General features: G+C 35.4%; 1 protein-coding gene and 2 pseudogenes across 3 annotated transcripts; 1 reads left to right on the forward strand and 2 right to left on the reverse strand.

Annotated features, from left to right (window-relative positions):
- Positions 1-3,606: 3,606 nt before the first annotated feature.
- LOC308648898 (UPF0488 protein C8orf33 homolog) lies at positions 3,607-4,844 on the forward strand (annotated as a pseudogene). Its single transcript has one exon. The product of its transcript is annotated as a UPF0488 protein C8orf33 homolog (transcript).
- Positions 4,845-9,854: 5,010 nt separating this feature from the next.
- LOC308650018 (olfactory receptor 2J3-like) lies at positions 9,855-10,783 on the reverse strand (annotated as a pseudogene). The gene has a single exon. The product of its transcript is annotated as an olfactory receptor 2J3-like (transcript).
- An 11,891-nt stretch (positions 10,784-22,674) lies between these two features.
- Positions 22,675-23,613, reverse strand: LOC308650015 (olfactory receptor 2H1-like; the record flags this gene model as incomplete). The annotated part of the gene is made up of 1 exon (XM_081295942.1): positions 22,675-23,613. The coding sequence occupies one exon, from the start codon at positions 23,611-23,613 to the stop codon at positions 22,675-22,677; it is 939 nt and encodes a 312-aa protein (XP_081152068.1).
- Between the last annotated feature and the right edge of the window lie 338 nt (positions 23,614-23,951).

A 23,951-nucleotide genomic window follows, 5' to 3' on the forward strand; every position in this document is an offset into this window, starting at 1 on the left:
TATTTTCTTTTCAAATTTAAAACAACAAGTAATGGGGCAATAAATTTTGATCCTAAGTACCAGTTAGTAATTATGGTAAGAAGTTGGTGCTGTTAAATGAAAGAAGAGGCAAAAACATTATACATTTAGTTTGCTTTAGTTGGTTTAGTTATTGACATATTGAAACTACCTTAAAACTTTTCTTTTTAAAGATTTTACATTAAAACAGAGAATCTCCACATAGTTATATAGAACAGTGTAATTGTTCAATGCATGTGCACAGTGTGAACTGATCAAATCCAGGAAATTAATGTTTCCATCTCCTTATTGTTACTGTGTACTTAAAAGATCTCTTAACATCAGTATTCTTTGTTAAATTGTATTACTCTAAATAAGTCTTTACTTTTTATTTTTCCAGATTAATGGAGATATGATTCACAAATAAAATTGTATATTTTCAAAGTGTACAAAGCAAAATTATGAGCCTATTATTCATGCAGGTTGAAATGAGTACCCCAGTCATAGTAACACTTCCATCATTTCATATGGTTACCATGTCATGTGTATGAATGTGTGTGCAGTTGTGAACATGTAAAATCGTTTTTTAAGAAAGTTTCAAGTATGTAGTATGATATTACTAAATATATTCCCATGATCTATATTACATCATCAGAACATATTCATTTAATAACACAGTTTTTGTACCATTTGACTAATTTCTTTTTTTCACTCCCCAATCCCTAGAAACCACCATGCTTGTATGAGTTCAAGCTCCCTACATTATACATTTATGTGAATCGTATTTATTTATCTGTGTATATTTACTTCATTTATCACAATGTCCTTTAGTTTCTTCCATGTTGTCATAAAGAGCAGGATTTTCTTTTTATGGCTGAATAACATTTCATTATTTAATATGTTATATATTCCTGTGTGTGTGTGTGTGTGTGTGTGTGTGTGATGTTTTCTTTATCTATTTATCCATCTATGAACACTTCGGTTGTTTTCTAACCTTGGCTCTTGTGCTGCAATGACTATGGGAGTGCAGATATCTCTTTGAGGTACTGATTTCATTTCTTTAGAATTTCTGCCCAAATATTTTTAGTTTTTGAGAAACTTACAAACCATTTTGAAATATTATTCATTTTTAATGTTAGAAGTAATATCACCCATAAGCTTTAATTTTTTAATCTTAGTGATATTTAATTATATTGATGATCATAACTGAGACATACTCTCAAGCCAGTGATAGATTTCTCACTGCCCTCTAGTTTTTCAGGGGATTTAGAAGTACATAGATGGTGTGAATAAGTCTCCAAATTGTGATTTATACTCTAAATAATGCGTCTTCATAAACTGGGAACAAGAAAATATGTATGTATTGTCCACTTACCGAATTGCATTTTTGTAATTCTTGAATATGTTGTACATATCACTCCTGGCATCACAAACTAGAATAGTGCTACTTTACCATCTTGCTTTAAACAGATAGATTCAGTTGAAGTTGGTCAATTTATAGAAATAGTGGTCTAAAGAATGAGTATTTGAATGCTCTATTTTTATTTTGCTTTTGTAGCTGCATCTAGATATTAATTGTAGTTTTGTAGGTATTAGCCAGACATTCGTTGTAATTTTACATTCCTTTTATGATCTAGATGTAAGTGATTCAAATCCTGTGTGAATTATTTAAAAACTAAGATTATTATAGAAATTCTCTCAGTTTCTGAATATGTCATCATTACATGATCAACTCTACTTGGATTCTCTGCCTGCAAAATTTGTTTTCATTGCTCTTTATACATATAATTTTTAAAATTTTTACCCAAGATGAATGGTCATATAGGGTAGATATCCATGTGCTTGGACCTATTCCCCAACCCAGGCTTATATATGTAACATAATTCCTATAAATATCTGAGGTCATGTAATGAAATCATTTCACATATCACACAAGCTTAACAAATGAAGAGAGATTCCTTTGCCTCCACTTTAATCTTACATTTAGAATACCTCATGTGGCACTCCAGCTTCTGTATAAATGGATCTATTTTTTTTAGGTTTATTGAAGTAAAATTTAAACATAATAAAATCTACACATTTTGAGGTATACAATGCAGTGCATTTTACTGAGTGCAAAACTGTAAACACCACCACATTCAAGACATTGAACATGTCCATTAATCTCAAACTTGGTTTCCTTTTGTAGTTGATTTATTCCTTCCACCCATAACTTCACCCATAATTAGTTGGCCTCTGATTTGCTTTCATTCCAGTTTTTTCATTGGTATAATATATAAATGCAATTATATAGAACATAATGTGGCTTCTTTTATTCAGCTAGATGTTTTTTGAAATTTATTATGTCATTGAATTATCAGTTACTTCTTTGTATTGCTGGTTATAATTCCAAATTATGAATAGGTAAAAATGTATTCACTTATCTGTGATGGACTTTGAGGTATCTTATAATTTCTAGCTTCCATGAATCAGGTGGCCATGAAAATTTATATAGAAGTATTTTTGTTGATGGTCATTTTCAAGAAACTTAGTTAATACATAAGTGTGGGGCTGATGGATGCTTAGTGTATATACGCCTTTATAAGTGACTGTCAGAAAGTTATACAAAGCTGGTCTTCCTTTTTAACTTTAAACAGCAGAATATGAGAGTTCAAGCTGCCAAAACATGATGTTTTCCATGTTGTACTTTTAGCCTCTCAATCATGTTTATACTTATTTTTTATTATGATTATAATTTTTTACTGTGGTTATAATTGAGGCTGGTGTTACCTTCTTTTGTGAGCTTCATATATTTTATTTTATGTAACTTACATTTAAATATTTTGCTTACTGTTTATTGGGTCATTTTTTGCTTATATTTATTTTTCAGGGTAATTTGTTCTAGACATAAACCATTTGTGTACCTAATGTTTTGCTCATTTTGAAAGATTTTTATATTTTTTATATTTTTAAATTTTTAAAAAATATTTTTAAAGATTTTTATATTTTTACATTTTTAAAAATACTATATGTTATTTCCATGCACACACAAAAAAATATCTACTAGAATTTCTGTTATATTTGCATTGAATTATATCACTCTATAAGGAACTAACAACTTGACTTTGGCTTTTCTGATTCAGTAATATAGCTTTTGTGTGCATTTATTTATCTTATTTTCTCTTGGAGCAATTTCAAGTTTTTGCTGTATAGATATCAAACATTTAGTAAAATCCATCCCTAAGTATTTAATTTTTGTAATATCACTATAGGAATACAGTGTGATTTTTAAATATTGACCCTATATGCTGTGAATGCACCTATTGGTAGTGTTTTTATAAATTCTTTTGGCTTTCTAAGTACATGATCATGTCATCCAGAAATAGAGACTTTTATTTATAAACCTGCAGCTTTTATGACTTCAATTTCATTTTATGTGTTATTGTACGGGCTAGAATAGCTAGGATAATTTTGAATGGAAGAACTAGAAGCAACAATCTTTTCCTTAGCCTCAATTTAAGGGGAAAGTATTCAGTCTTTTACCAGTACGTATGATATTGGCTTCTTTTTTTTTAGGTTTTATTTTCAAGTTTGCGATTTTTTAAAAAATTATTCTTCTAGGACGTAAATTTCGGCGGCCGCTCGGCGTATGGCGGCTCTAGGACGTCCTGCTCGGAGGGTGCCAGCAGCCCTGGAACCTGGTACCGCTCGCGCGTCCCGCAAACCCCAGCTCCGATGCCCCGGGTCCTCCCGCCGTCTGTCTCCACTGGGCACAACCCACGTGCGTTGACGCCGCCTCCGGAGCGCACCCTGTCCGCGATGAAGGTGTGACTGTCTCCAAGAAGCAAAAGAAGAAGAAAACGCAGAACAGGGTCTCTGTGGCAAATGGAGGCGAGAAGACCTCCGAGAAGCCTGCAGCAGAGGAGTCTCCCCTAAGCTCCGAGGCCCAGGCGGAGCAGCTGGCCCGGGAACTGGCCTGGTGTGTGGAGCAGCTGGAGCTGGGCCTCAAGATGCAGAGACCTACCTCAAAACAGAAAGAGCAGGCCATTGGTGCAATCCGAACTCTACGGAGTCAAAGAACTCCCCTGCCTCGCATGAAGCAGCTGATGCACTCCTTGTTTGGGGACTACAGGGCCCAGATGGAGGCCGAGTGGCAAGAGTCCTTGCGGGCTCTCAGGGCTGCTGCCAGTTCAGCCCAAGTGCAGCCTGTAGGTGAGGCCTTCAGAAAGAAGAGCCAAAGGTTTTGCAGACCTCGTCCAGCAGGGAGAACCAAGGCCACTCTGGACACTCCTGATGAAGAGTTTAGGTTCAATTTCTTTTAGCTTCTCCCCTATCTTGGCACAGTCCTCTCTTCCTCATGGTGCTGTCAAGGTTTGTCGTGACTGTAGAGCCTTTCTAGGAATTTTCTGTCAGCAAGTATGGAATTGGTTGGTTCTTGCCTGGTCCATGCATTTGAGTTTGTTGGGCAGGTGTGGGACTGTCAGATGAGCATAAGACTCCATTTGTAGATTTTCTAAATGAAATATCTCTTCTGCCAGAAGAGAGAGAGTTGCATTTAGGAGATCTTCTATGATAAACTGAAGTGAGTGTTCAATGTATTATTATTGAACTTGCTGGGTGTGGTGGCATATGCCTGTAATCCCAGCTACTTGGGAGGCTGAGGCAATAGGCCAGCTTCTGCAACTTAAAAAGATCCTGCCTCCCTCGGGGCTGGGATTGTGGCTCAGCGGTAGAGCCCTCGCCCACCTGGGTTCGATCCTCAGCACCACATAAAAATAAAGGCATTGTGTTGTGCCCATCTACACCTAAAAAATAAATACTAAAGAAAAAAAAAAAGATTCTACCTAAAAAAAAAAAAAAAAAGAAAAGAAACGGAGTCAGGGCTGGGGTATAGCTCAGTGGAAGACTGCCCCCGATTTAATCCCCAGTACCCAAAAAGAAAAAAGAATATTGAGTTGATTTGATTCCGTAGCCATTGGTGATAAGGATTTGTGGGGAAGCTACGTAATTGTACATTTGGCTCATTTTTGAAAAGCTGTCCTACCAGTGGCCTCATCTAGTTTGTGCCACAGACCTGTGCTTTATGTATTTTGTCACATCACCCTAATAAATCTCCTTTTTTTGATAAAATTGGAAAAAAAAATTATTCTTGGCTTACTGAGAGTGTTTATCATGAAAAGTTATGATATTTTGTTCAAAGCTTTTTATTTTCATTTTTAAATTAATTTGTGTTTGTTTTAATTAGTCATATATGACAGTAGAATGCTCTTATATACTTTGATCTATCATATATAGATGGGATAAAATTTCTTATTTTTCTGAGTATACATCGTGGAGAATCATATTGGTCATACAGTCACATGTATACATAAAGTATTAATGTCTTTTTCATTCTACTATCTTCTTATCCCCACATCCCCTGCCTTCCCCTCCTTTCACTTCCCTCTACCTAATCTAAGGGAATGATATTCTTTTGTTGTTGTTGTTATTATTGTTTTTTTCTGCATTACAAATCTTTGTTGTTGTTGTTATCGTTTTTTTCTGCATTACAAATTTTATCACACACACACACACACATATATATATATATACCACAAATTTTTGCATTTTTTTATTATTAGTTATTCAAAACATTACATAGCTCTTGACATATCGTATTTCATACATTTGATTCAAGTGGGTTATGAACTCCCATTTTTTCCCCTTATACAGATATGTAAAAACGTGGATGTGTAACCGATGTGATTATACCACAATTTTTGTATCTCTGTTTGTATATAAAATATGTTGACACCCAATTCAAGTCTTCATACATCTAATTTGTATAATGATGTCCATCACATTCCACCATCCTTGCTAATTCCCTAGAGGGGTGGGAGGGAAAGAGAGGGGGCAGGGGATTAGCAAGGATGGTGGAATGTGATGAACATCAAAGCTTTTTATGCATAGACTATTTTTTTAAATTTCTTCCTTACTCTATTAATACTATGAATTTCAATTATTGATTTTCATGTTAAAATAGAATTCCCTAATGAGAAAGATACTGAATGTGATCATCAGTTCCAGAGCCTAGCTATATAACACTAAGCCTGATAAACATATATAGTGCACAGGTTAAAGGATAGTTCTCAGAATAGACACATAGCATGGAAGTAAACACTTTATGCCTTCAATTTTTCTCATATTTTATTGAGAATATTTACACTGAGGGCGAAAATTATATTGAAAAGATTAAGGAACTTACCCTGGGATTGGCAAGTATTTTGGAGACAGATATTTGTATTTATAATTTATAGCTATATCTATTCTTATATCTATTGATCTATATCATCTAGTGCTCAACTCTCATTGCATAGGGGATACACATGATAGGAGAATATAAATGATGATGGTTTTCTTTGTACCTGTATGTGATATCATGAAATATCAAATCACTACATGCAATCCACCTGTAAGAGCATGAGAAGGTGTGGTATGAGGATATTGATGGTCGTGAAGACGAAAGCCTCAGTGTCCTGGTATCCACATAGTAGGGGACAGCATCTGTATCTATAATGCCAATGTGAAAACATTGCAATTGTGTAGTTATAGGATGCCAGCTAGGTCATGGCTTTGCAGACTGCAGGGCATTTGCCAAGTATCTTTTTTTTTTTTTTAAAGAGAGTGAGACAGGAGAGAGAGAGAGAGAGAGAGAGAGAGAGAGAGAGAGAGAGAGAGAGAGAGAGAGAGAATTTTTAATATTTATTTATTTATTTTTTTAGTTATCGGCGGACACAACATCTTTGTATGTGGTGCTGAGGATCCAACCCGGGCCGCACGCATGCGAGGCGAGCGTGCTACCACTTGAGCCACATCCCCAGCCCTTGCCAAGTATCTTGACAGAGGAATACAAATGAATGAATGAAGAAAGAAAATGAAATAATGAAATTATATATATATATATCACATATAAATTATACACGTATAATATATTGATATAGACATATAATACATGGTACAAGCATGGTAATTTATGAAGCAGGAATTTGAAGCTTCCAAGAGACAATGGTTCCTCCACACAAAAGGGGATCTCATCCTAGTTTCTGGTGACCAAATTTGTGGGTACAGGACTCACAATTTGTCCTTTTGCTGTTCTCTGGGGGTAACCAGAACTTGGAGTGAAGTTTGCAATGAACTATATTGGATTTCTCAAGGTCTCAGGCAGATGCTGAGAACCTTGGTGATCCCTGCCATCCAGGCATGCCCCCTGTCCCATTCAATGGCCCACAGTTTGTTGTTGGAAGTCTGGACACCCATGCCCTGTGGTAACACTATCTCCAACTTACTTCTTGTTTCTCCTGTCAACTTCCCAGTGATGTTTTCTCCTCTATTCCCCTTGCCATTTCAGCAGTTGACTAGACAGAATTGGGCCATGTGATCAGACTAAACAGACTGATAAATGAAAGAGTCTGAGCTAACCATAAAATTCTAAGCCAGAAAAAGCTCTTAATAACAGTTGCTTATAACTGGGTACAAGAAATCCAAGACATGGCCAAAAAGTGACCTGTGGTCTTTAAGTAACCAATAAAACCCTGTTATCATTTTTTTAATTAATTAATTAATTAATTAATTAATTTTTAACTTTAGATGGGCACAATACCTTTATTTTATTTTTTTATTTTAATATGGTGCTGAGGATCTAACCCAGTGCCTCACACATGCTAGGCAAGTGCTCTACCACAGAGCCACAATGCCAGCCCCTGTTATCATTTTTATTATAGAGAAATTTCATAGATTATGACAATCACTATTACCAACATTGCCTCAGAGTATATACTATTTACTACATCCCAAGAAATATCCAGAACACTTTACCTAATTCACTCATCCTCAAAATGACCCTCTGAGGCAAGCTGTATTACTATACCCTTTTTAATAAGAAGAAACAGAAATTCAGAGAGATTAAGGCCTAAAGCAATGTAGCTGGGATGTCCTGACACTTGCAATAACATGGCAAAACTCGAAGACATTATACTGAATGAAATAAGCCATATAGAAAATGACAAATATTGCATGTTCACTTTTATATGTGAATCTAAAAATTTGAACTCATAAAGGCACAGACAACTAGACTGCTGGGTCTGGAGATTCAGAGGGAAATGAAAACTAGGTAGAGGTTGGATAAATATACAAAGTTTCAGAAAGGAGGACAATTGAGCTGTATTATAAAACATGGTGACTATAAGTATTGCTACTGTATTGTTTACCAGATAATACTTAAAAGTGTAGATTTCACCTCACAACAATATTATAATTGTGTGGGATGATAGACATGTTAATTTTTTCTCAATTATACTTATAAAAATCTGAAAGAAAAAAAAGTGTGGTAAAGATGGAAATTGTGTAGGGTGATAGACATGTTAATTGAATCGAAAAAATAATTTCCTAATATGCATATATAAAACATCGCATTTTAGCCATAAATACACACAATTTTTTCTCAATTATACTTATAAAAATCTGAAAGAAAAAAAAGTATGGTAAAGATGGAAATGTAGCACAAGTTGTGCAAAATCATAAGCTTTTCACAGTGAAATATGGTCCAAAATACTAACGTACATTTTTATGCTTTAAAAAGTTTGTATTCATGTGCTATTTCACAGTATACAGACTAAAAGTTCTGTTATATACATGATTCTTACTTAGTTTTAAAGACACATAAAGAGTTCAAAGTGAGCACAATTAGTATAATTGCAAGCCACACAGGAAATTCAGTGGAAGTCTAGTGTGTAGTTTTATTTTATAATGAAGCAAATTGTTTAAATTAGCCTTTACAAAGCCCTCAAAGACTATAAGTGACAATTAACTCATAGATAAAATTCTTATATTGCCAAATGTTACTTTATTTTATTTCCTTGTAGTTTCTTGTACTACAATTGATATGACTGACAATTAATAGGGTGAATATATAGTTCTCATATTTCATATAGAAAATTTTAATGATTATGTAAACAATAAACCATTCTTTTCATAAAAATATATTCCTTAATTTGGAAAATATAATTAATGTTCAATATATATTAATAAAAATATATTAGATCAAGCTTAAAACTGAAGATAACAACCTCCACACAACAGTATTTATCACAATTTTTTCCAATACATTTTCAAGTTATTATTTTAGAAATCCCACTTACTTCCAAGTAATTTTTGAACTCTATGTCTTGAACTACCACAAATATTCTTTATGGATTTCTAGGTAGCCCAGGTGCTTCAAACATATACTTCACCAAATTATATGCAAATTATGATGACTAATATTCAGCAAACTACTTATCAGAACTTTCAAGTTATACCCATTTCTATACTTATATTGTAGAAACTATACTATATAGTATATAGTATAGAAAATATATGTAATTATATATATATATACATATATATGTATGTATGTATGTATGCGTGTGTGTGTGTGTGTGTGTGTGTGTGTGTGTATATATATATATATATATATATATATATATATATATATATATATATATATATATATATATTTCTTACTGCCATGCCAGGAAAAGAAAAGAAATATAAGACCACAATTACTTATGGTACATAACTCACTGTTGTGCTACAATTAGTGAACTTATAACACATAAATGGTATGAAAGTACATGTTCCAAATTCCCCTCAATATTTATTGTTCATCAAAGAACAACAGTGTTGGAGAAAAGTATTGAAGGTTTACTATTAGTCTCTAAATAAACCAAGATAGGAGACAAAATTATCCTGCCTAGAAAGACAGATTCTGCAGATTTAAGAATTGATAGTACCATCTTCAGAAGGGAGTTATAAACTGAGTTTGATGTATTATTACACTGTTAATGTCACAAGTACATTGGTCATTCTCTTCCCATTAGTCTTCTAACTGCCTCTCTTATGTCTTTGTTTCTGAGGGTATAGATGAGAGGGTTGAGGCTAGGTGTGACAACAGTATAAAACAGGGAAATAAACTTCCCTTGATCTTGAGAATTTTCTGTTGGTGGTTGAAGATAAATGCAGAGAACTGGAATGAAAAAGAGGGAAACAACCATAAGATGGGCTCCACACATCCCAAAGACTTTCTGACGTCCAGTAGTTGACTGCATCCTCAGTACAGCCTGAGCAATGGCACCATAGGATGTTAGAATGAGGACAAGAGGTGTGAGAACAAAAATAGAGCTTGTGACCATGAGAGTCAGCTCATTAGCATGAGTATCAACACATGACAATTTCAGGAGTGCTGGAACTTCACAGAAGAAGTGATCCACTTGGTGATGTCCACACAGGGGTACCCAGAAGGTAATGAGGGAATGGAGTGCTGAGTTAATAAAGCCACTTACCCAGGAAGCCACAGCTAAGGATTGGCAGAGTCGAGGGTGCATGAGGACAGCATAATGCAGGGGTTTACACACAGCTGCGTAACGATCATAGGACATCACCACCAGCAGGACACACAGTCTGTGGTTCCCAGAGCAAGAGCAAAGTAGAGTTGAATCATACAAGCAGCATATGAAATGGTTTTCTCTGGGTCCCAGAGGTTAACCAGCAATTGGGGGATGGAGCTGGTGGTGTAGCAGAGATCCAGAAAAGAGAGGTTTGAGAGGAAGAAGTACATGGGAGTGTGGAGACGGGAATCCAGGTATGACAGTATGATGATGAACAAATTACCTATCAGTGTCATAAAGTAGAATATAGAGATTACAACAAAAAGAGCTGTTTCCAGGTTAGGCCAATGAGAAAAGCCCAGTAGATTGAAGTATCCTTCAGAAGTTCCATTGATTTTTTCCATTGTTGTTTTCTATTACCTGAGGAAATAAAATCAAATTATCTCAAAGAATATAAGAAAATGATCCAAGAATCATAGGGACATGGAAAAAATAAAGAAAAAAACCCCAGTTTTTAAAAGCCTGCCACTGTTGAATGCTATGATAAGTAGGGCATTAAGTGAAATTATCTCAGTAATTGACAATAATAGAATCTTCAAGTTCATATTTGATATCAATGTAATAATAAAATATATTTGTGAAAACTAAAGTACTGCCTATACCAGTATATTACTTAATAAATATAAAAAGGAATGATGCCTTTAGGAAGACAAAAAAGGATACAAAATTGGTAGATGATAATTTGACAAGGAACAGGTTATTTACATAGTCTAAAATATCTGTTCACCATTTACTTGGTAATATAAAGTGAAAGATTGTAATTTTATATTTTTTAGTTGCAGAACCTGGTGGACATCCCCATAACCAGGTGATGAGTGTCAGCATCAACAATGTTGAGAAAAACCAACATTATCGGGATACTAATGTGATGCTCTCAACAGGACACAATACTGCTTCAGTCATATTACTGCCAAGAATGCAAAGACTAATTCTAATAATGAACAAACTTGACCCAACTCAAAAGAATGCAAAGTCTAATTCTAATAATGAGCAAACTTGACCCATCTTAAAAGAAAGAAAACACTTTACCTGTACTCCTCAAAAATGTCAAAGTCAATAAAATCAGTGACAATTGAGAAACTGATTTATGATAAAGGAGACCAAAGGGGCACAATAGCCTAATTTGTGATTCTACAAAAAAGATCTACAAAAATTATTGAGACCATTGGAAAAATGTAAATATAGACTATTGATTAGATAAAATTATCTCCCCATTAAATTAGCTGATTTTTAAGTGTACATATTTTACATAAAATGCTGTTCTTTTCTTTAAAAATTAACACAACAAGACACTATGTTGGTGGAACATAGCTTCTCCAATTCATTCTCAAGTGCTCCAAGAAATAAAAATGATGGATAGATAGATTGACAGATAGCTGGAGACACAGACCAATAGATACATAGGTAGATGATAGAAAACTAGATGAAAAAACAAAGATTTTCAGGGAAACAGTTTACTAAGGCACAATCTAGGTAAATGGTACATGGTGGTATATTGTACCACTTTTTCTAATTGCTCTTTAAGTTTCAAATTTTACTACAAGAACATACAACATAATTTCATTTACCACATCCAAATATTTGTCTTTTGTAGAAAAAAAGTAACACCAACAATTTAATTTAAAATTCATTCTCACATGAATTTTAATTGTTATGCAAATAGTAATTAAAGAAATACCTAATTTAGCTGAGAAAGATAACTTCCATGAAGCAATATTTGTTACCAAACAGAATTGTTGTTACTAAATGAGTGACTTCAGTTTTCTTTTCGGCATATTTAGGTTAATATCATTTATGTGACAATAAAAACCATAATAATTACAATCCTGTCAATCATACATATGGCTGAAAATACAGGAGGAAAAATTCTTAATTTTGTAATGATATCAAATTATTTATATAGGATACAAGGTATTTAGATTCAATTAGATGTGCTTATAGAAAGAATTTTATCATCTTATTTGTGCATTTGGACTCAAAGCTACTTTCTAACTGTAAAATAAAACACAAATAGAGATAACAAAAAGAGACACATCTTACAATAAGAGTATTAATATATGAACAAGGTAGAAATATTAATAAATGAATATTCAAATGATCTGTAAAGATTGTATGAGTCTAAATTTGGAAAGAAAAATTCACTGACAGTACAGACAAAGAAAAGGTATGGAGAGCAACCTGGTGATAATACTTAGAGTTGGAAGAGGGCATCACGGGGATGAGAAACTGAAACCCCTGGTCCTGAGGTCATTACTTGATATCTTTTTCTCTAGGATAATAAATGTTATCATATTTAAATTCTAAGCACAAGTTCTAATTACTACATATTTAGAAATTTTCAGTTTATAGCAGAACTGTGAATATCTAATGAAAACATAAAACAGATTAGGTCATTGAATATATTGTAGGTAATGAAACTTACTTTTGGTTTTAAAAAATAACACATATATTTGTGAATCTTAAGAAATATCTTTTCTCCTGCAGTTTTTCAATCTGCATCTTAAATATTAATATTCCCTTTTGTTATATAGTTATTTTAGCAATGTATACCCCACCATTTAAGTTTCCTATTTTCCTCTGAATACATGGTCTCCTCCCACTTTGCCATATCCTTTTCTCCTTTCCTTTCTTGGCCAATGCATTCTTTCATGATTCCTCATAAGCCATGACAGAAAAAGAAAAAGGTTACCTCAGAGCCACCGGTGGTTTCCTCTTTTTGTTGTTTCTTAGTTGTTTATGTTCTATAAATGCACCTCTAATATTAAAAAGAAAATGTTGGGAGTAGTTGAATAAGTGGGTTTCAGCACGAAAATTTGAAGCATTCAATTTGGCTCCAGTCCTTAAGACTGCTCAGATTTAGTAATTCCTAATGATATTGGTCATGAACAGAATAATTCACCGTTTGAAGAATAAAAGCTAGAATAATAGCTTCAACTCATAAACTCTCCAGTTTAATCAGTGACTACACTTTAAAAAAAACTTTCTTGGGCTGGGGATGTGGCTCAAGCGGTAGCGCGCTCGCCTGGCATGCGTGCGGCCCGGGTTCGATCCTCAGCACCACATACCAACAAAGATGTTGTGTCCGCCGAGAACTAAAAAATAAATATTAAAAATTCTCTCTCTCTCTCTCTCTCTCCTCTCTCACTCTCTCTTTAAAAAAAAAACTTTCTTAAAAGTTACTACTGAATTCAAAAATAGCAATAATCAAAGAGTAAATCACAAGTATTTCTTCACCATAGACCACTGCCATTTGAGGGATAATGGTAATTTTCTAAAAGAGTGTTAAATATTTTTTAGAATGGAAAATAATACATATAAAAAGTTGGGTCCTAAATGTTGTAGTTATTTTCTCATAGAGAGGTAATTTTCTTTGTCTTTTACAGGGCTTCCATGACTTAGTTCATTAACTAAAACAAAGTGGCAGTTGTGAAATAACTTTATACAGTGCATGAACTTTCTTGACTATTTGTACACAAGAACATAAAGATGGGGAACTTGAGATGGGGAAAATTTCATTTTTTCAGATGCAAAAACTTGAAAGTAGAAATCTTATGTTTTAACTTTCTTATTAGTAGAAGGGAGAGAAATAAAGATCTGCTCCAATGTTGTTCTTATTGACTGTGGATGACTTCTCCACTATAGGTTTAAAAGTTAGCAATGTGGAGGGAAAAGGGTTGCTTTTCCTATCTCTTTTTTTCCAGACAAAACCTTTTGATCTTGATTATATTACTTCTTTCATATTCTTACCTAGTACTCAAATGGTACTGAAACAACTTCTTTCAATTCTCTCATCCCATTTCTGTCCACGTTACCTGTATGTCATCTTCCTTATGTATACTTCATGTGTAGAATACTTGATTTTGTTGATTTTCTTGAAATCCCCAACATAAATTCCTGCCTACACCATAGATTATAATCTACAAAATCAACTCAGTAAAGCAAAGTCTTAAAGTTACTCTGCTTTACTAACTGTGATTATCATTGCTACAGAAGAGAAAATCCTATGTTTACTCAAAGTATTTGAAGCCAGAAGGAAAAACTCAGAGCCATCAGTGTATAGGGGATTGATTCTTAGAACCCTTGGGCCTTTGTGGAAATAGAAGAAGAATGTGACTTAATTTCCTTGACTGGGCCATAGGGATGGCAAATCCCAAGTGTCAATTAATGCTTTTTAAGACTTGTCTTGGTTCATCCTTTCACAGGAATTTGACTACCATGATACCACATCATTGTAGGAAAATTACAATGAATTTATAGTCTGACCTTCACTGAGAAAAATGCTGAGCAGTGTCTTCTAAGAAGAAAAGGGGATTTCTAGAGTTACCTTAAATTTCTTCTGCAAATTCTCATCCTGTTAATGGCTAAAATTGGAGGGATACATTGTCAACTATCACATTTGAAGATGGAAGAAGGCATGAAATAGTAAAAAAAAAAAAATAAAGAATGAGAGAGAGAGATCCAAGTTAGCAGAATAGAGGTCATGTTCCTGGCTCCTCTGAGGCATGAAAACAAGAAATCAGATAGGCAGCTCCTCTGCAATGTGGGTGAACAAATAAAAGCAGGGAGGGACACATTCCTGGAACATTCACTACTGGATGTAATGGATCCAGGAACACATTACTGGACATCCAAAGCAGACCAGGGACACAGGACATTGGACATAATAAAATGAGAAAAAAAAATCCCCAGAGGAACAGCTGCCACAGCCAGTCCAGAAGCTCCAGCCAGAGTTGTCCCTCCATAAGCATAGTAGAGGGATAAGGGAATTAAAAGAACCTGCATTTTGGGGAGGCCCAAGGTGTGTCTGGGTATGGAGCATTTAGAGACCAAGGACATTGTCAAGCAAACTCAAAAGATGCACTGTGCAAAATCCACGCCTGGAGAAAGAAGCCACCATCTCTCTAGGAGCAGAGGACAAAGGAAGGAGCCATTTTGCAGCTGCAGTTCAGGGGTTGGTGACTAAGGAAGCTTATTCTTGGCAAACCCAAGTTTGACCAGAAATGCAGGCCCAGTAAATATATACTGCACATTATAGGGTGTGCTTAAGTGACCAGAAGAAATCAAACATGGAGAGAGTTTTACATATGAGACAACATGACCTCTATTCTGCTATCTTGGATCTCTCTTTCTCATTCTTTATTTTTTTACTATTTCATGCCTTCTTCCATCTTCAAATATGTTGCAGAAACCCACCTAGCTCTATTCCTCCCTCTCAAATCTGATTATTTGCAAGAACAGCTGGGAGAGATGCATCTGGTTAGGAACTCAGAAGGGCAGGGGCTGAAGAAATTGTTTGGAGACTAAACCCGGGACCAGGAAACATGGAGTCTGCAGGTGATGTAGGCAACTAAGAATTGGTTCCTCCAATACATGAATGGAACCCAGGGGAGATCCCTAGGGTAAAGACTTCTAGCATGGACCAGCAACTACTGGGCATTGGAGGTGAACTGATTTAAAATCTCCAGACCAATTAGCATTCCACAAAGAGTCCAGAACCTTCCTAAGCCTAAATCCTGCCTCCAGGAACTCCATCGACAGGATTCCATCTCTCACTTCAGCAATGCTAAGAGTGGAGAATCACTCCAGAAGACTCCACATAAAACTGCTGAGAAGAGAAGCTGAGAATATTTTGAACTCCAATGGAAAGAATTTTTTAAACTTTTTGTGAAGATTTTTCTTCTTTTCTTTTTCTGTTTATTTTGTTTTCATTATTTAATTGGGACCTTAATTGTACATGACCATTTATTCAGTTTCCTATTTTTTTCTTCTCACCTCTAGCATTATTGAAGCCAGTTATTTTCATAAATTAGATTTTTATAAACTAGGATATTTTATTAGTATATTTTAGTTCCATTTTGTATTCTTTTGTTTTTTATTTTTTTAAATTTTGCTTTATATGTATAGTTTTCTCCAACTTGTTTCCCTTAATTTACTTTTCTTCTGCTAACAGCCAATGTCTATTTTTCTCTCTTTTACTGTTCCATTAATCTTCTGTCTTCTCTCCTCCTACCTTATAATCATCACAGCTTATATCATTTCTGTTCTCTCTGTCCATCATCTGAAAATGCAAACCCTTTTGCAAATCTGCTGTTCTCATTATAGGCAGTAACTTATCATAGCATTTCTGTTTATTGTGATAATTAACATTGTAGACATTGTGGTAGAAACTATTTGATTTAATGCTATAAATTGTGTGCATTTATTGTTGATGTTATTATTTGTCTCTTCCTAAACAGTGAGATACTAGAAACCTTCAAGGAAACTTCAAGTTCACAGTGTAGAAACTCTACTGACTCAGGTCCATACTTTTAGATGACTAGACATAAAAAAAAAACATAAAAAGAAAAGGAAAAAATCACACCAAGCAAACCAAGATACTCCAATAACAGGGTCCATTAATACCACAATGGAAGAAATGTCATAGAAGGAGTTTAGAATGTACATGGTTAAACTGACCTATGAAATAAAGGATAATGTAAGAGAGCCAACATACGTAGCAAATCTCCATCACTTCAATAAAAAGAGATTCTGAAACAAACAAATAGAAATCCTTGAAATGAAGTAAATGAAAAACCAAATAAAAGATTGAATAGAAAGCATCACCAATATGCTAGACCACTTTGAAGACAGAACCTCAGGCAATGAAGACAAAATATATAGTCTTGAAAATAGAGTAGACCATGAGGAAAAGCTGTTAAGAAACCATGAACAGAACTTCCATGAAGTATGGGATAACATGAAAAGACCAAATTTAAGATTTATAGGGATAGATGAAGGTGTGGAGATACAAACTAAAGGAATGCACAATCTTTTCAATAAAATAATATCAGAAAATTTTGCAAATCTAAAGAATGAAATGGAAACTCAAATAAAAGAGAATTACAGGACACAAATGTGCAAAATTACAACAGATACACATCAAGACACATTATAATGAAAATACCTAACATAGAGAATAAGAATAGAGTTTAAGAGCTGTGAGAGAAAATATCAGATTACCTATAGGGGGAAAACCATTTGGATCTCAGGTGGTTTCTCAACCCAGATCCAGCTTTGAAGCTGGGTGGCCCTGGAAAACATACCAAGCTCTAAAAGAAAATGGATGGCAACCAATAATCCTATATCCAGTAAAATTAAGCTTCAGCTTTGAAGATGAAATAAAAATGTTTCATGATAAACAAAACTCAAAGGAATTTGCAACTAGAAAGCGTGCACTTCAGAATATTCTCAACAAACTATTCCATGAAGATTAAATAAAAAAAGTGAAAATCAACAAAGGGAGGAATTACACTAAAGGAACTGTTAATCAAAGAAGAAACTAATTCCAATTTATAATCTAGAAATAAACTCAAATGACTGGGAACACAAATCATATCTCAATAATAACCTTAAACATTAATGACCTAAACTCATCAATCAAAAGACATAGACAAGCAGAATGGATTAAAAAATAAGACCCAACAATATGCTGTTTCCAAAAGACTCACCTTTTAGGCAAAGATGTCCAGAGACTAAAGGTGAAAGAATGGGAAAAAATATATCACTCACATGAATTGTTCTATCTTCATATCACATAAAGTGATATTCAAGCCAAAGTTAATTAGAAGGGACAAAGAAGTAACCTTTCATATTGCTTAAGGAAATTATACACCAGCAAGACATGACAATCATAAATATTTATGCCCCAAACAATGAAGCATCTGACTACATGAAACAAACCCTTCTCAATTTCAAGAATCAAATAGACCACAACATAATAATACTGGGTGGCTTTAATACAACTCTCTCACTACTGGATAGATCTTCTGAACAAAAACTAAACATAGAAGCTATAGAACTAAATACTACAATCAATAATTTAGACTTAATAGATTTATATAGAATATTTTATCCATCAATGACATAATACACTTTTTGCTCAATAGCATATGGATCCTTCTCTAATATGTACCATGCTATGTCAGCTATCACATATGTTGGCATACAATTGTAATATTGCCTTAATTTATTTTAACATCTGTAGGGTTAATTTTTTTTTTTTTTGAGAGAGAGAGAGAGAGAGAGAGAGAGAGAGAGAGAGAGAGAGAGAGAGGGAGGAGAGAGAGAATTTTTAATATTTATTTTTTTAGTTCTCGGCAGACACAACATCTTTGTTGTTATGTGGTGCTGAGGATCGAACCCGGGCCGCACGCATGCCAGGCGAGCGTGCTACCACTTGAGCCACATCCCCAGCCCCCTGTAGGGTTAATTTGATAGCTCCTTTTCCATTGATATTAATTTATGTGTTTTTTTTCTTCCTACTACTTAATTTGAAAATAAGTTGATTATTATTCTAGCTTCTTTCTGATACAAGTACTTTAAGTTATATTCATCTGAGTACTATTTCATCTCAGAAATCCTGATATTTTAAGCTTTTATTATCATTTAGATGAAAGCACTTTTTATTTATTCTTTTTGTGTTTTCTTCCTTGACTTCAGAGACATTTATAAGTGTGCCATTTAATTTTGAAATAGTTGATGTGGGGGTGGCATTTTATATATCTTAAGGTGATTGATTTCTAGTGCAAGACATCATGCAGGAACCACAGTCTGCATAATTTTTAATTTTTAAAAAAATTTAAAGAAAAAAAATAAATGACTGAAATAACTGTCTCCCAAATTGTCAAGTGAATTATAACTTCAACAGAGAACACGTGGAATGTGGCCTTTGAATTGCCTGTATAAATGCCCCTTGTTCCTTCTGATGGCCAGAATCACAGCATTTGGGACAGGAGACCCCTGTGTTTCTCCTTTGCTAGAAAAGCAATAAACTTTCTTTTTCCTTTTTCCTCAAAACTGTGTCCTTGTTATTGGATTGGCATCAGGAACAAGTATTGAGCTTTCGGCAACATATCTTCATATATTTGATATTATGCCATATGCCTCTGTGCCTCTGTTCATGTTTCTCCAGTATTTTTTCCCGTCTTCATACTGTATAATTTGTATTTATCAATCTTCAAGTTCATGAATTTTTTCTTGTCACCTCAGCTCTGTTTTTGAGATACTTAATTTTCTTTTGACTCAGTTTTAATATTTTCAGCTCTTGCATTTCTACTTGGTTCTTTTTACAGATTATATCTCTTTGCTGATATTTTCTATTTAGACTTTTTATTTAATGTAAGAGTTTTTCTCTGTTGCCCAGGCTGTGCTCAAACTCATAATCCTCCAGTCTCAGCCTTCTGAGTACCTGGGATTGCAGGCACTCATTACTGCACTATTTAATATAATTCTGTCCATCTATGCCCTAGTCACTCAAAGATTTTATTTATATTATTTTAAGTGGTTTCTCTCATTCTAGAACTTTATAGAAAGATCCACTAAATACATACATGCTTCTGTGTTTGGTTTCTTGCTGTCTGTACTACATTGTCTGCATTCATCCATGTTGCTTTGTGAATCAGTCGTTCATTCATTTCTCTTACTCCTGAGAACTGTTATGCTGGTTAAGTATACACAAATTGTTTGTTTGTATTCTGTTGATGAATAATTGATTCTGTGATCTTAAAGTATGCCTCCCTCAATTTTCTGGCATTACTCCAAGGACAAGATAGAGCCTGCTTCTCTTCCTTTCAAGTGTGCATTGCACCTAATGACTCACTTTTAACAAACAGAATGTGGCAGAAATGATGGTGTGTGACATCTAAGCCTAGGTCATAAGTACCATTGTGACTTGTACCTGTCCTCTCTCTTGGATCTTCAATCAGGGGAAACTATGCAAGCAGTGGCTACAGAGGTGCATTGTGGGGGTGGGGGGTGTGGAAACTAAGGTTCTCCAAAGGAAATAAGCAACAAGTGAGTGGGACATATGTAAGATGAACATTTAGTCTCATCCAAATCATGTGTGGAGGGCAATTGGCTGACATCTTGACTATAGACTCCAGAGAAACCTAAGCTGGAACCACTAACTGTTCAGCTGCTTCTGAGTGTGAGTCTCACAGAAAACGGGAGGTCATCTCCCAAGAAACCCATAGAAATTGGGAAACAATATGTGTTGTTTATAGCCATTAAGTTTTGGGGGGAATTTTTTTATGCAGCAATAGATGGATGGTTAGATGATTTCCTGCTTTTACTGTTATAAGTAAATCTGCTATGAATTTTCATGTACAAGTTTTTTGTGATCATATATTCTCATTTCCTTTTGGTAAGTACCTATGAGTAGACTTTGTGTGTGTCACATGGTAGCCATTTTTGTGAGTGAGAAGTGATATCTCATTTTTAATTTTACTTTAATAAAATTTGTAAATCTCAGGTATACAACATGATATATATGATATACATAGTTATATACATATGGTATATTATGTATGTAATATATATGATCACTAAATATTATATATAATATAGAGAAAATTATATAAACAAGCTGTGAATATATATATATATATATATATATATATATAATTACTATGGAAAACAATATATCTGCTTATCTAATAGGAACAACATCTTCACTGAAGCATCCTGTTAAGCATCATATAGCCAACATGATGATTTCCTTATCATTCTGGGCTTCTTGGTAGAGAAGAGAGGAAATATTATAATTAAAATATAGTAATATGTTGTTAAACCATGGGAAGATGTTTGGAAAAATTAATCATTAGATATTTTCATCATTATGTAAACATCATATAGTTTATTTATACAAAGTAAGATGACTACCACATATCTAGCACATAAAATCTGTGGGATCAGTATTATATAGATGGTTCATTGTTGACCCCAAAATCATTATGCAGCATATAACTGTGGCAAGCTTTCCTCCTAATATTCCTCTTTTATTATAATCTAATGAAAACTTCTATTGGTGATTATAATATGACAGTAACAGTTTTCATCAGATTGACAGGATGCCAATTCTATCATTTTTTTTTTTTGGTACTGGGGATTGAACTCAGGGGACTCAACTCCTGAGCCACATCCCCAGCCCTATTCTGTATTTTATTTAAAGACAGGGTGTCACTGAGTTGCTTAGAGCCTCTCTGTTGCGGAAGCTGGCTTTGAATTAGCAATCTTCCTGCCCTCAGCGTCCTAAGCCCCTGGGATTACTGGTGTGCATCACCTTGCCCAGCTTCTATATTGGTTTTAACAATAACAATTGCATGCATTTGTATGAGGTGATGGATTTGGTTGAGTTTTAGTTCCTCTTCCCTGTGGCTATTACTTGAAGGATAAAAGAAGAGAAGGAAGGCAGAAGAGGATCAACAAAAGAAGGAGAGTAGAGACAAATGATCTTGAAGAGGAAGGAAAGAAGACATATAATGAATTGAGTGCTCATGTCCCCTCAAAATTTATAAGTTGAGCCTAGGTGTGCTGGTGCATGCTTTAATGCCAGCAATTTGAGAGGCTGAGGCAGGAGAATTGCAAGTTCAAAGCTGGCCTGAGCAATTTAGCAAGGCCTAAGGCAACGTAGTAAGACCCTGTCTCAAAATAGAAAAAGAGCTGGGGATGTAGCTCAGTGGTAGAGCAGCATAGATTCAATCTTCAGTATCAAAATTAAAAAAGAATATCAATGGAACAAAAGTGGACCAGGTGACTGCAGCAGTGTTGTGGGATATCCTATTGCTGAGGAAACAATTCTGGAATGGAGCCAGATCTCATGAAATTCTATATCTCAAATATACAGGGCAGGATGCCTCAAGCTTCATTACAACCTGGAAAGCACTAGGAAATGTCTCATGACAGCCTCCCAGGGGAGTTAGGAAGAGAGTGAGAGATGGTCTTGAGGCAAGTCCTAGCAATCTGCACATCTTCTCATACTCTGTGGGAATTAAAAGCATCATTCTAAGTCTCAGATTAGCTGTGGCTCAAGCATTTGCTTGCATGGCCCACGTAAATATGTGTAAGGTTCTAGAATGCCATGATGAACTGGTTCTCCTACAGTGATGTGATAAATGCAGAGAGATGACAGAGTGAAAAATGGGCATGATACATTTAGGGAATCTTTAGAAGGGAAGGCAGTAGAGAGAGGACGGATAAGAGAGGAAATATTAAACACTGATGGTAAAGATCACTGAATTTAAGATGTTTTATGGAGATATTTGTCTTCTCTTCATTGGACATCTGTCTCTCTGTCACATACCACATGCTCATGCTTAGCCTCTACACTGGCTCAGGCAAGTGGCTTGGGGAACTTAACATTCTTATAAATCATGAAGAAGGTCTCTTGACTTAGAAATGTACTTTAAGCAGCTCACCCTTAGTTCTCCCTGGAATCACCTTCTTTCCCCAGCAACCTCCTGAATGCCCTCTTTACCTCCTTGTTCCTCAGGGTGTATATGAGTGGGTTAAGTGAAGGAGTACCCACTTCATAGAAGAGGCCAAAGAACTTGCCCCTCTTTTGGGCATATGGATTTTTGGGCTGGAGGTAGACAGCAATGACGGAGCTGTAGAAGATAGTGACAACCATAAGATGGGAGGAGCAGGTCCCTAAAGCTCTTTTCCATGCTTGGGCAGAGTTAATCCTCAGCACTTCCTGGGCAATGGCACTGTAAGAGTCAAGGATGAGGCTGAGAGGAACCACCACAAAGATGACACTGGACACAGCTAACTGGATTTCATTGTAGGTGGTGTCTCCACAGGATAGTCTAATCAGAGAAGGAACTTCACACAAAAAGTCATGTATCTGCTGATGGGGACAGAAGGGCAGGAGGAGAGTGGGTGGTGTCTGGACTATGGATTGGGCCAGACCCATAACCCAGGCCACAGCTGCCAGTTGCCTGCATAGTCGTGGGTGGATGATGGTGGCATAGTGAAGGGGCTGGCAGACAGCCACATAGTGGTCAAAGGCCATCACTGTCAGGAGGATGCACTCAGTTGTTCCCAGGGACAGAAAGATGAAGAGCTGGATGAAGCAGCCCAGGAAGCTGATGGTCTTCTTAGGGCCCCAGAGATTGACCAGCATCTTGGGGACAAAACTTGTGGTGAAGCAGAGGTCCAAGAAGGAGAGGTTGGAGAGGAAGAAGTACATTGGAGAGTGGAGCCTGGGGTCCAGCACCGACAGCAGAATGATGAGTGTGTTGCCCACCAAGGTGAGGAGGTAGGAAGTTAAGACAACCACAAAGAGAATCCTTTCCAGCTCTGGGTGTTCAGAGAAGCCCAGAAGGAGGAATCCCAATGGGAAGCTTTGGTTGACCATGGCCTATTCCTATTCAGAATTAGAAAGATAAGATTATCAGATGAATGAGCTCCAACCTGTTTTGTAAAAAGTCAACTCAGATACTTGTCATGTCATATTAAGTGGACATTTCTCCCCTCCTACTCTCCCAGGCTTCCATTCCCAGGCACATCACCATCCAGCATCTCTGTTCCTTTGTTCTTCCTGGTCAAACCTTATCTTGTTGGAGGACAGAAAGCAGCAATATGGTAGCAATGGTTGTAACCTTGGAACCCTGTCCTGTTGTCTCTGACTTCCTGGCTAAATGCAAAGGAAACTGATATACAACATGTGCTAATTAATTACTCTTCATTAATTCT

Source organism: Spermophilus citellus, assembly GCF_964194105.1.
Source record: "Spermophilus citellus genome assembly, chromosome: 5".
In the NCBI taxonomy this organism is placed as follows: Eukaryota; Metazoa; Chordata; class Mammalia; order Rodentia; family Sciuridae; genus Spermophilus; species Spermophilus citellus.